The 12,889-nt window shown below is 40.1% G+C and overlaps 1 protein-coding gene across 6 annotated transcripts in view; it reads right to left on the bottom strand.

Moving 5' to 3' along the window:
• Positions 1 to 12,889, bottom strand: part of SHANK2 (SH3 and multiple ankyrin repeat domains 2) — a 339,924-nt gene that overhangs the window by 142,050 nt on the left and 184,985 nt on the right. For all 6 annotated transcript variants that reach the window (XM_079980803.1, XM_079980801.1, XM_079980798.1 and 3 more), the window contains one exon: positions 1,331 to 1,413. In XM_079980803.1, coding sequence (XP_079836929.1) covers positions 1,331 to 1,413 — 83 coding nt within the window. The remainder of the gene's footprint in view (positions 1 to 1,330; positions 1,414 to 12,889) is intronic.

Below are 12,889 nucleotides of genomic sequence, written 5' to 3'. Positions count from 1 at the left end.
GAACAGGACTCTCATTTGAAACCAGTATCATTAATTTTCAAATATGGGCATAGCATGGAGAAGTCAGGCATTTAAAATTTCAAGTCTGTTAGCAGCTAATTACCTATAGCTACAATGAAAACAGTATGAAGTAATTGAATTTAATGGTGTAACATTGTATTTGCTTATGCATCATGTACATATTTATATGCTGAATGATCTGACATGCATACACTTTCATAGACAATATGCTCCAATAAGGTCTCAAACATCATTTATAACAAATGATACATTAAGCTGGGTATTAGCATATGTTTTTAAGGGGGCCCTTGAATATTCCACCTGGAGAGCTGGGGTCCATACAAAATTAACATATATAGTAAGAGAATAACCTCTGTTTGCTGCAGAGATAGCTCAGAGCCAGCTGATCTACACTGTGATGAAGTCACAGAGTCTCTAGAAGACCCCACTAAAACGTGCATTTAGCCAGGAGGGTTAATCAGGAACTGTTACATAGCTAGGGAAGCCCAATAGGTGTCTGCCATGCTAGCAAGGAATGATAAAAACGGTATTCCCAGAGGAAGGGTGTGGAGGATCCACCATGAGCACATATGGGCTAGCCTTGAAGCCAGGCTGTGTGAGGGAGAGCCCATCCAGCAACTGAGGGGTGTCTCAGTGGCAGGCACTGGGATGTACCACCACTTTAAAAAATGAAATGCAAAAGCAATAGAATGAAAAGCCTTAAAAATATACCTTCGATTCTTAGGCATAAATCTACTGGAGTACATTTGGCATAAGAAAAAGCTTAGCACATTTCAACACATGAAGCCAGGCATCCCTCACAACAGAACACACTAAAAAGGCCACTCAACATACATGCAGCTTCTGAAGATATAAAAATGATCTGATTTTCATACTAAAACTGCAGTAGTTCCACCTTGAGCAAGCCACAGATCTATTTCAAGCTTGTTGGCAACATGCAGCTTCACTCCGCAAATAATTTTAACACATGAACACTTTAAATTAAGCAATTTTGACACCCCCACAGCCAGGATGCTTACAGTGTGAATAAACTGAACAGTAACATATACAAAATATGTAGGCAACCTTCCCCTCAGAATTATTCTCCATATCTATTCTATACATATATCTATGCATTAGAAATATACATGCACACACATACCCCTCAAAACTGCTCAATCAGAAATTCATGTCAGTTTTACTGCACAGAGAGAACACTGTTGTCTAGCAACCAAATGCATAAGGAATAATGCCTGTTTATTTTCAGAAATGCATGCCATTTTTCACATAGGCACTCACCCAATCACACAGACACAGAAAATCCACATACCTTTGGCCCCTCTGAGCACAAACCCAAATCCTTCATTGTCTTTTTTCTGCAGGACCACAGCCTTTTCTTCTATAATGCAGTCACTGTAGAGAGAATTCCGAGGATAGCGACCATTATTACATCCCTTCATCACCACAGTAGTAGCTGCTCCTCCAGTGTGTAGGTTCATCATCATCACAGCCAGTTAATCAAATAATATTGCAGTAATCAAACATGGGGAAAATATAACGGCAAACAGAAGAAGGAAAGAGACAAAGACAAGGCTTAATGGCAAGGGAGAACATGACAGTGCAACTTAACGGAGGGGAAAATGCAGCAAAAGCAGAGGAAGAAACCATGCATGGTGGTAGCTGAACAAATGTGTGATCATGTCATCTGTGTGCTAGCTAGGAGTCGAAAAGAAAAGAAAGTGAACTGAACGACAGTAGCATTAATAAACTCCTCAATCGTGGATGTACCAGATGCATCTTCTAGTGAAGCCAAAATGAAACCAACCAGAAGAAAAATGAGGCAGCATTTTAAAACCTAAAGTTAGCTTGGTTTGCTGTTATAAGTAGCTAAAAGGCACGGATATATTCAGAAGCTATGCCTTGCATCAAAAGCCCTTTTTCAATCCTATTGAATGTTGCATGCTGCAAGGATCCCACATGATCATCTGACAGCCTACAATGCTAACAACGTGCAGCTGCCTTGGCGTCATCAAGCACAAATTTTCACAGCATCAAGAATCTGCATAATTTAAATAGTAACAAGGCATGTATGTTCATGATCACCTTTTTCTATAAAAATTACAGAGCCTTCCTGAAAGCCAGCACAATGAACTGATAATGAGAGGATCCTCTGAAAGACAGACATTACATTTTTTAAAAAAGGCAGCTTCTTAAAAATTATCTGATAATTACTCTTCGATAAGTGATTTTAAAAAAAAAAAAATTAAAAATCCAGTTATTCAAAGAATAGATTGAGCGTAAGTTTCTAAGCCAAATCACAACACTTCAAGAGATTTAAGCTGATCTGAGTTTTTTATAATAAAATAAATATTTTATATCATTAAATGGCAACACATTTTCAAGAAATTATTCATGTAGAGCTTTCAGGTAAACCCTCATTTCTTTTGCATAGTAGGCAATATTTCCTTTAAAAACAGTAACGTGCTTCAAAAATATGATGGTGCAGTGGCAGAAAACCATTGCTCTTGAGGTAATAAAATATGGGGAAACTCTGGAATCTGACCTGACAAAATATAACTAGCTGATCCCCAAGACTACAATCCTGCACCCATTTACACACACTTGTTTAGTTAGGCTTCCATCATATCCCCGAGGCTCTGATTAGCTTTTGCACAAATGTGTCTATATTCACAGCTGAAAGGAATAATGGAAAGTTCCCTCAACATTCCAAAATAGCCAGCACCCTTTGGCAAAAATCCACAGAGCAGCTGGCAGTTATGATGGAGCTCTTTCTGGGAGAGAGGCAGGGCAGGTTGCCAGAGGCAGTTGGTTTCCTGGCTAGGGGTAGGGCCAGGATTCCCTTTCTCTTGTTCCCAGATGATGAAATAGAAGCACAAGTAGATAGGGTGCAGATGAACAGGTCTGGAGTAAAATCCTAACACGTCTGGATTCTGAGCAAAAACTGCAGTTTCTGTTAAAAGGATTTACAGCGAGAGGCAGGAGGGGGGAGGGGGAGGGGGCATTAAAGAAAAAAGGAAGAAATTGTCTTCTCCCCACCCCACCTGGTCACCTCCAAGTTAGCAGATTTAAAAATCATGGCTTAAAGTGGCAGGACTGAGGCTTCCATTGCTGCTCATCATACTCTTCTTTCTACCCTGTCCCTCATTCCCAGGAAACTATTCACCCACCCTTTCCCATAGCTTCTACTTCATCTTGTGTGTGGAGGCGGGGGAAGGGAATGAGAAATCCCCTCTACAGCAAGTGACTATGGTTACTATGGCTACTATGGCTAATTATAATGTAGCATAAACTGCTAATGCTTGAAACCTTTGGGGGCCAAACTACATACAGTGGTACCTCGGGTTAAGAACTTAATTCGTTCTGGAGGTCTGTTCTTAACCTGAAGCACCACTTTAGCTAATGGGGCCTCCTGCTGCCGCTGCGCCACTGCTGCACGATTTCTGTTCTCATCCTGAAGCAAAGTGCTTAACCCGAGGTAATATTTTTGGGTTAGCAGAGTCTGTAACCTGAAGTGTATGTAACCTGAAGCGTATGTAACCTGAGGTACCACTGTAATTTGTTGTAGTACTGTTCCAAAAGTTTTTGGATGAAAATGGTTATTTAGATCCCTTCTAGAAACCAGTTTCAGACTGGTTTTGGCCAACAAGAAAACTTCCTTGATTACCTTAGTGCAGGCATAGGCAAACTCGGCCCTCCAGATGTTTTGGGACTACTATCATCCCTGACCACTGGTCCTGTTAGCTAGGATCATGGGAGTTGTAGTCCCAAAACATCTGGAGGGCCAAGTTTGCCTATGCCTGCCTGTGGTGATCACACAGGGTCCCTGGACATTTGACAGTCTATTGATCCCTGTGCCACCACTGTGATTGCTTTCCCGCTGCCACCAACCCGTTTCTCTCGGGTACACACAGAGTCCAGACAATTGTTAACATTAAATCAAATAAGCAAGTTTATTTTATAAGCCTTAACAAGTTTATGGTTTCAGATATTTTTTCTTGTCAGTTTCTTAATCTTAGTTTCTATCCTGGCCTATACCTTTCCTAATAACTGCTAACTGATTATCCCAACTGTCTATCTGACTCCTAACAGTTTCTCTCATTCTCTCACAACACAACTCGACCAACCCAGCCTTATCCTCCCTATTCCTTCTCCAACTCCCAACTCTAACTCCTCCCTTTGGGTTCCCACTGGCCAATCACTTCACACTCGTTTAACCCCTTCCTTATGACCCACCTGGGAGGGCAAACATCACACTGCCTTAGTGGATGATCTGGGCTGGGAGATGAATTATGTTTATTATTTATTAAATTTGTATACAGTTCTTCATGCAAAGATCCCAGGGTGGTTCACAACAGAAAAATACTAAATGAGAATACAAAATACACAATAAAACAAAAACAAAATACAGCAATCAGGTGGTTAAAAACCCTAATCAGCAACTCATTTCCTAGGAAGTTGCATGAGGTGCATGTGACCCTGTTGATTCTCCTGGACCTCTGAGCTTGTTTACTGATCCATAGACCACGTTATCTATCTGGGTTTTCACAAAGGGATGGGAATTGTGGTCAATGCTAAAGTGGCTTTGTTCATTCCAGAGAGATAAAACCCAGAAGTGGTGCTAGATAGAAGATTATTGCTCTTCCCCATGTCTGGTGGCCTGTAAGATTTTGCAGAGCTCCATCATGTCCCCTATGGTATCTAACAACTACATGAAACTGCTCAGAGAGGACAGTTGGATTGCAGAATCATCAGTATAAGCTGATAATACCCAACTCTATATTTTTATTTTTATCTCATTCTAGGGAAGTAGTTCAAAGGTTAAATCACTGTTTGGTAGCTGTGAAGGACTGAATGGGGATGACGAAACCAAAACTTAATCCAGACAAAACAGAAGTACTGGTAGTGAGTTGACTCAGGTTTGGATTTGCAGCTTGTACTGGGTGGTGTTACACTCCTACTGAAGTGTACTTTTTGCTCAAGTGATTCTGCTAGATTGTGTAGACGGCATCAATAGTGAGGGGTGCCTTTTCCAGCTTTGGTTGGTTTATGATCCACAGCTCTTCCTAACAAAGCTGAACCATGGTCATCCATGCTCCAATTCAGTGCTGGGAAGCAAGTAGGTCATAATCTACTGGTAGATTTCTGGTTGACTTGCAAACATGGCAAAGGTTTCTGACACCCAGTTGTTTCAACAACAGCAACAACTAAATTACGCTTTACACTTAAGTGATGCTGCTGCTATGAAGGAAGTTAAGCAAAAGTAGACTTTTGTGTGAAAAGACTGTGGGGTCAGTTCAGTTCTGGTACACTGGTACCTCAGAACTTGAATGTAATCTGTTCCAGAAGACCATTCGACTTCTGAAATGTTTGAGTTCCGAGGTGTGGCTTCTGGCTGGCCGACAGCTAGGTTTTTGTACAGCGGAAGTCGTGTTGGACGTTCATGTTCTGAGATACGTTAAAAAACAGGAGAACTTCTGGGTTTTCGGAGTTTGGGAGCCAAAACATTCATGAAGAGAGCCATTCGAGTTCTGAGGTACCACTGTACTAAAAAACTAATTCCTAGGCTCAGAAGGTGTTCAGTGGCACTCACTTTATCCTTTAATTCAATTTGTATTTTGCACCTGACTGGTTGGTTTGTATTTACACTTGGTTCTGGCTGGTAGATCTTGGAGTTCTACAAAGTCTGCCTACCTCTGCTCTACAGATCTCCAAATTAGACTATTGCAACATGTTCTAGGTGAGGCTGCCCTAGAAAACTGTTGAAAACTACAACTAGTACAAACTGCTGCAGTCGGGTGGCTGACAGGTCAGCATGTTTTTGATGCATAATCTCTCTCTCCTGTTTTGTATGATCTGCATTTTTTTTTTACTGGTTTATTTTCAAACTGAATTTTAAAGCAATCTTATACCACACAACTAAACAGAGCTACAGTTCTCAGTGCTGTTAACAAACTACAGTTCCCAGGATTCTCCATGACTGTAAAAGTGGTATAAAAGTGCTTTAAACGTATGGTGAGGATGTGAGCTACGGCCTGTGACCTGGGTACCTTAAGGATCACATTCTTCTGTATGTTTCTCTCTGAATGATTTGATCATTATCTGAAACTTTACACCAGATCCCTTGACCCCAGGAAGCATGGCTGGTGATAACCATGGTCAAGGCTTTTTTGGTTGTGGTGCCCACCCCGTGGAAAGCCTTGTAAAGTGAAGCAAGTCAGGTCCCATCGCTGAAATGTTTTTAGGCAGCTAGTAAAAAATGACAGTTGAAAAAGTTTTTACCTCAAAGTTCTCTTTTTGCTGGTATAGTACTGTAGGCTGTTCTGGATTTTGTAATGGGGACTAGGCTTTGATGTCCATATCTGTGATTTTAATGGGAATTGTAATATAGTTTAAAACAATTTAATTGCTTTGTGTTTTGTTTTGTTTTTTGTTTTTATATAACGCCGCTGGATCGCTATATAACGCCGGTTGGCACCGTTTATCGTCGGAACTATGACAGTATCTGATCGTCTTCGAATTGCTTTGTGTTTTTGACTGTAAACTACCTTGAAAATACATATAAAAAGTAAATAAGAAGTGTAGAAATAAAAAAGGAGCCTCCACCTAACACTGTACACCTCTTTAAAATCCAGTTTTATGGAAACAGGTTTAAAATGTTTCTTCATTTTATCAGAAGTTTCCAGGGTGGTGTATGAAAGTGTGAAAACAATTCACACAATAAAATAAAGTGTAGAGGAAAAACAAAACAACAAAACTAAGGAACAGGGAAATCAGTTCCAACTAACATTTCACCTAAAGTATCTGAGCCAAAAGGATGCTATAAACCACATACTGGGATAGCGTACATAAAGTTCTCCAGGAAATGAAATATGAATATATATAACATTATTATATAAACCATTTAACCATTGTATCATAAACTTGTTGCAGGAGGAGCAATATTACTAATATCTTCCAAAATGCTGACAAATTGGAGTATGCTATTGGCTAACTAATGGAGAGATCTTTGGTATGGATTTGCAACATCCATCCCCGGAAGGTCACATTTAGATTAATATCTTATGCGATCCATGTAGGAAGCAGAAAACTGAAGGTTGCAGATAACTCCGCTTTAAGGTGATTTCTAGAGTAAATGTTGTAACATGAAGAACATTTTCTACCACTACAGGATTGTGGAGAGGTGTCTATTTATAGCTTTCCCCCCTGTTGCAATGAACTCAAAAATGAGTGGATGATTCTAGTAATTAACGACTTCAAGATTAATATAGACCCTGCATTTGATTGATTGCATTTCCCTGGGCACTGATCATCTAGTTGAGCAATCTGGTACTATAGAACGTAGCACTGAAATAATTCAGGAAGGAAATGTTAATTACTTGTTGAATACCAATAGTGCATTCAACCCTGAATTAAAAACAACCCCCACCCCCAGACACACAGTCCCTAGCTCTAAACTATTTAGAACCGTCAAAGCTACATTATCACTTACAACTTTGGAATAGTTTTAGGTTTCAATAAAAGGATGCTTTCAGACATTGGTGGCAGCCCGGGTCTGGTTGACCAGAGCTGCTGCCAACAGAGCAGCACGCAATGAGATGTGGGGAGGAAACAAACCCCAATCCCGTACTGTGTCAGCCTGTTCCTTTTTATAGGCTGCAGCTGACCTGAAAACAAGTTTGGTCAGCTAGAGCTCATAGAAAAGAAAGGATGACATGACAGAGTGAACACTGTTTATATTGTCTCTTTTTTCTATCGTATGCTGAAAGTGGATCCATGTTGCCACAGATGCTTGGAAGGATATCTGAAACCATTCTGTATTAACTTAGCAAAGTATTTTAATATCACTGCAACACTAGCTAGTATTACAAACACATGCTATTACTCTCATAGATATGAACAGAGTATATTTTTTGGGGGAGGAGGTCATGGTTGTTTTTGGAAGTCTATTAAAAGAATGCAAATCATTGCTGAAATTGAGGGTGGGGGAAGTGAAGCTTTTATTTTCACACAGCAAACACTACAGGTATGGTTCTACCAACACCTGAGGAATTCTGCATCTGTTAAAGTAGGATTTTCATTTTTCTTGTTAAAATATGTTATTTTCAGTTTTAAGCAGGATTGATAATAAAGCACTAAACATTCTAACTGGAGAAGCATTGCATTTTTTCAAAAACAACATTTGATAAAACAATTTAACAATGCAAGCTCTTAAATGTGAAACTTTCTTAAAGAAACAAAAACACTAGGGAATGTTGAGGGAAATGGCCTAGAAACTACTCCTGTTCCAGGTAACTAAGATGATATTGCATAAACTAGTGTAACACTGATGCACTGTTCATTTGCACGCACATTTTAATGAAGACTTGTATATGACATAAAATTCTTAAGTACAGTAGAAAATAAGATTCCAGTTCCATTGAACAAAAAGGAAGAAGGAAGATATGCTACTTATATGAACACACCTTACTGTTTCTTTAAGGCAAGTGTCACTAGCTGTGTATTCCAGAATCCAGCTTTGTAATTTTAGTTGCTAGCTGCCTACAGACAACAGCAATATTTAGGGTTGGCAGTCTGCAGGGAAGCAATCCCAAACAAGCACATAGTTAAGATAAGAATGAGGTAGGCAGTCAACCTGTAACTTGTTCGGAATGAGTCAGAACAGAAGCATTACTGGACTAGGTGGAACCCTACTGAGCCTTGAGTTACCACATCCCTTCTAAATAGACAGTTGCTTTATCAGCCTCCAGCAATGTGGTGATAGCATGGCCCTGAAGGACCAGGTGTGCAGCCTGGGAGTCATTTTGGACTCACAGCTGTCCATGGAGGCCCAGGTCATTTCTGTGTCCAAAGTCTACCAGCTTCACCTGGTACACCGGCTGAGACACTACCTGCCCACAGACTGTATCGCCAGAGTAGTGCATGCTCTGGTTATCTGCCACTTGGACTACTGCAATGCGTTCTATGTGGGGCTACTTTGAAGGTGACTCAGAAACTCCAACTGATATAAAATGTGGCAGCTAAACTGATAACTGGGAGTGGCCGCCAGGACCATATAACACCGGTCCCAATAGGATTTTCACTGGCTCCCAGTATGTTTCTGAGCACTTTAAAGGTGCTGACCTTTAAAGCCCAAAATAGTCTTGGCTCAGTATACCTGAAGGAGCATCTCCACCCCCATCGCTCAGCCCGGACTCTGAGGTCCTCCTCCAAGAGTCTTCTGGCAGTTCCCTCACTAAGTGAAGCGAAGTTACAGGGAACCAAGCAGAGGGCCTTCTCGGCAGTGGTGCCCGCACTGTGGAACGCCCTCCCATCAGATATCAAGGAGATAAAGAACTACGGTACGTAACTTTTAGAAGACATCTGAAGACAGCCCTGTATCATGAAGTTTTTAATGTTTGACGTTTCACTATGTTTTTATATGTAATATAAGCTGCCCAGCATGGTTGGGGAAACCCAGCCAGATCGGAGGGGTATTAGTAATAATCATAATCATAATCATAATCATAATACTAATACTAATAAATTCCTTCCTGGATGGAGGAGGTTATTGTGGTCCCCTCAATGCTGATTTTAGAAGAAAATACACTGCCATGGGTTTTTTTTTTTTAAAAAAAAAACCAAATACATACATTGACACTTATGCAGCCAAACCACATGATCCTATGATTACGAATGTCAACAGAATCAAGTTTGCTTATGAAGTTCACTTGCTTTAGGACAGCACAGCTGAAGAATAGCCAGTGAAATTTTTTGGCCTATTTTATCTTCTTGTAGTTAAAGGAAGATGTCTTAAATGAGTAAAATATTTTTGACTGGATTTCTACTTCAGGAAAAGCTGAAACTGCTCCACAAACATGGGCTCAATAAGCTTCTGTCCAAAATAGGTTATTATAAACCAGCCTATAACCTGCTTGTCTTCACAAGGATAGTTTCTTGAGGTGCAATCACTGTCTCTTTAGGTGCTGATTGACTCATCTCCTATCCAAAGAAGCACTGGTCAGAACTGAATTCCAGTCCCTTGATTGACTATCCTAGATATAAACTAGAACATATTAGACTTCCTGAAAGCAGGCACAGGAGTGTAAAAGCATGCCATCAAAGTGATAAGAGTTGTAATTGGAAAATTCTCTCATCAAATTTATATCCATTATTACCAGATTTACACTGCCACTTTATTATGAACCATTGGAAATGGTCCTAGAGCCTGGCGTTCTAACCGAGTTCACAGAAATGAACTGGTGATCCTTTCTTTGAAGAAAATGATCATCACATATAATACAACTGATTATAATTGAGCATATATTATCTCACAAAATATAAAGAAAAGCAAGAGTGTGAAAATTCAGATAAAATAGCAAATCTAGAAAAAGGAGCATAAAGAGATACGGAGAACAGATTTTAAGCCATATTTAAATAGCACCAGTTCTCTCTACAGGCATATCCCTATAATGTTGTATTGTAAGCATTCAGGTAGCATTTTATAACAATGCAGTTAGCAGATCCAAAAGCAGTTGTCCAATCACAAAAGGCAGTAGTAGTAATTACACACACACACACACCATCAGTGTTCGAAACTCCCATTGTTCTAGGCGCATTTTGCGACAGGGGATTTCATTAGCGTGAACAGTTTCTGAGCCTAAGATTTCAGATTAAAACTGCAGAGTGGAAGGAAAGGAGGACCTTTTTCTGCCTCCCCACTTCCAGCTACTCTCTGAAAACTAGAGAAGAGACCCTCTTAAGAATATCAGGGGGGTGGGCAGGGGAAGGACTAGACCATGTGAAAAATTAACATATTTTAGCTGCAGTTCATTCGTTTTCAGCTTTGTATTCTTGTTATAAAAAACACTCCTAGACATTCTGTTGTTGCACCTATACCGTAGGTTTAAGGTGCCTTTTAGCTCCTAGCTTTCATATCTCAGTTTCTAAACACTGTATATACCAGTACTGTAATAGTGATAGTAGCTAAGCCTATATTTTGACCCCCACTTTTGAAAAGTAATGTTTGTGTGAAAGTACACAAGCTTATATATTCACATATAAAAAGTACAAAAACCCAGGTTCCCCTCTTTTCTTCCCATCCCCTAGCAACTGCCTTTGCTAAAAATAGCACAAATATCATGAGAGACAGGGCACAGAGCCAGGTGGAAGTGTTAAGTCCCAGCTTCACATCCAACAAGTATGATATACCAAACTTTGGGATAGGGTGAAAATCACAGATTCGAAGGAGGCACTTGGCGACACTGACTGGAAATGGATTCAGTTAGACATTCACCTAGATTGTCTTCAGGATGAACAAGTCACATCTTCCTGTCCACATACTCAGGTACCCCAGGCTGAGACTCATCCAAGCATAAGTGAGAATGCTTCATTACAGTAATATTCTTCATTACAGTAATATGCATGCTCAGAGGACTGCCAAATGATGAGGTGTGTACAAATGGTAAATTAGTGAAAGCTGTGAAATTCCAAATTTTGTAGCAAAGGTATGATTGGACCCACCACCATTCACTCTCTGCTGAATGAGAATCTACTTCAGAGAAAGTAGTTTCTAACCAGGCAGGAGAAACTGCTATTTGTCAATATCTAATTTGGTTTTTGTATAAACCACCAGGTAATATGGAAAAAGGATGGCTGGAATCTTGATTACATGTAAGGGGTGGTTTGACTTACAGACAGGCCAGCTCATCATTACTCATTTTTGAACTGCATTTGGAAATGGTGTGTAGCACACTCATTTCCCCCCCAATCTTTTGTCACCCACCCAACCAGTCAACCACAGTGTTACAAAAGCATCACACACACACACACCCCACCACTTTGACACAATTTAATGACAAAGATGATACAAAGTGATGTTCACATCAGCTTCAAAAGGTTTCTGGTTGTGTACACACCAGGTGTTGTTGATGAGATGGAGATGTTTTTACCCTATGCAAACACCTTGGCTAGAGACAAATTAGGAACGGCTTAAGAACTCCAATCAGTGTGAAGCTGGTTTGAGAAACAACGCATCACACCGTAGTATTTTATAACCAAGTGCAAGGTACATATGCATTTTGGAAAACGTTGTGTAAACACTGCATAAAACCCCAGCACTGGAAATGCAGTGAATCCATAGTAATTGGGAGTGTGAACACAACCTAAGATGACACCAGTGGCAAATGTGAGTACAATTCCCTACATGCTTCCCACCTTCCTGTCCTAGCAATCCACTCCAATCATGTCACAAGATACACTGTCCTTTCTCTGCCCCCTTCTGGCCAAAGAAAAACAGCAGAAACCATTGAAATCCTTTACCAAGCTGTCAATAGCAGAACTGTATAGCACCCTAGTTCTGAGCATTGCACCTCTCTTGGGCATCAGGCCTCTCTCGAAGAAAGTGTTTTGCATTACCCTTATAACTGAGCAGGGTCTCCATACAGTCCAACAATAGAACAGTACTAAAACACTTCGTCCCAACTTAGTTTCAAAGAACTGACAGCTTCTACACTCCACCAGGCCCTAAATTATCTCATCATATAAAAAACAGCAGTGGCTGTACAATTCTCTGCAGTCATTGGAATACCAATTGTACAATTTTTCAATTGCCTTAATTTTAAAATGTGCAAAAGTACTATCCAAAACAGGCTGTGGAAAGAGAAACATAATATGCAAGAAAAAAAGGGACAAGACTTAGAAAGAAACATGAGACAATCTCTCTAAGGAAACAAGAGCAGAAAACTGTATGACTTATTCACAGGTCCTCGGGTTCAAATACAAATATAGTACAATTTATTCCCCAAGATTCTAGACAATTAACAACAAAGCCTTATAACATTGGCTTCCCAACTTCCTGTGTCACATTTTGTTTGCACACCAAGTGCATTTT

This window comes from Podarcis cretensis (genome assembly GCF_951804945.1).
Source record: "Podarcis cretensis genome assembly, chromosome: 1".
NCBI classification, from domain to species: Eukaryota; Metazoa; Chordata; class Lepidosauria; order Squamata; family Lacertidae; genus Podarcis; species Podarcis cretensis.
Note: the sequence above shows the minus strand (reverse complement) of the source record. Positions and strands in the feature narration are given on the sequence as shown.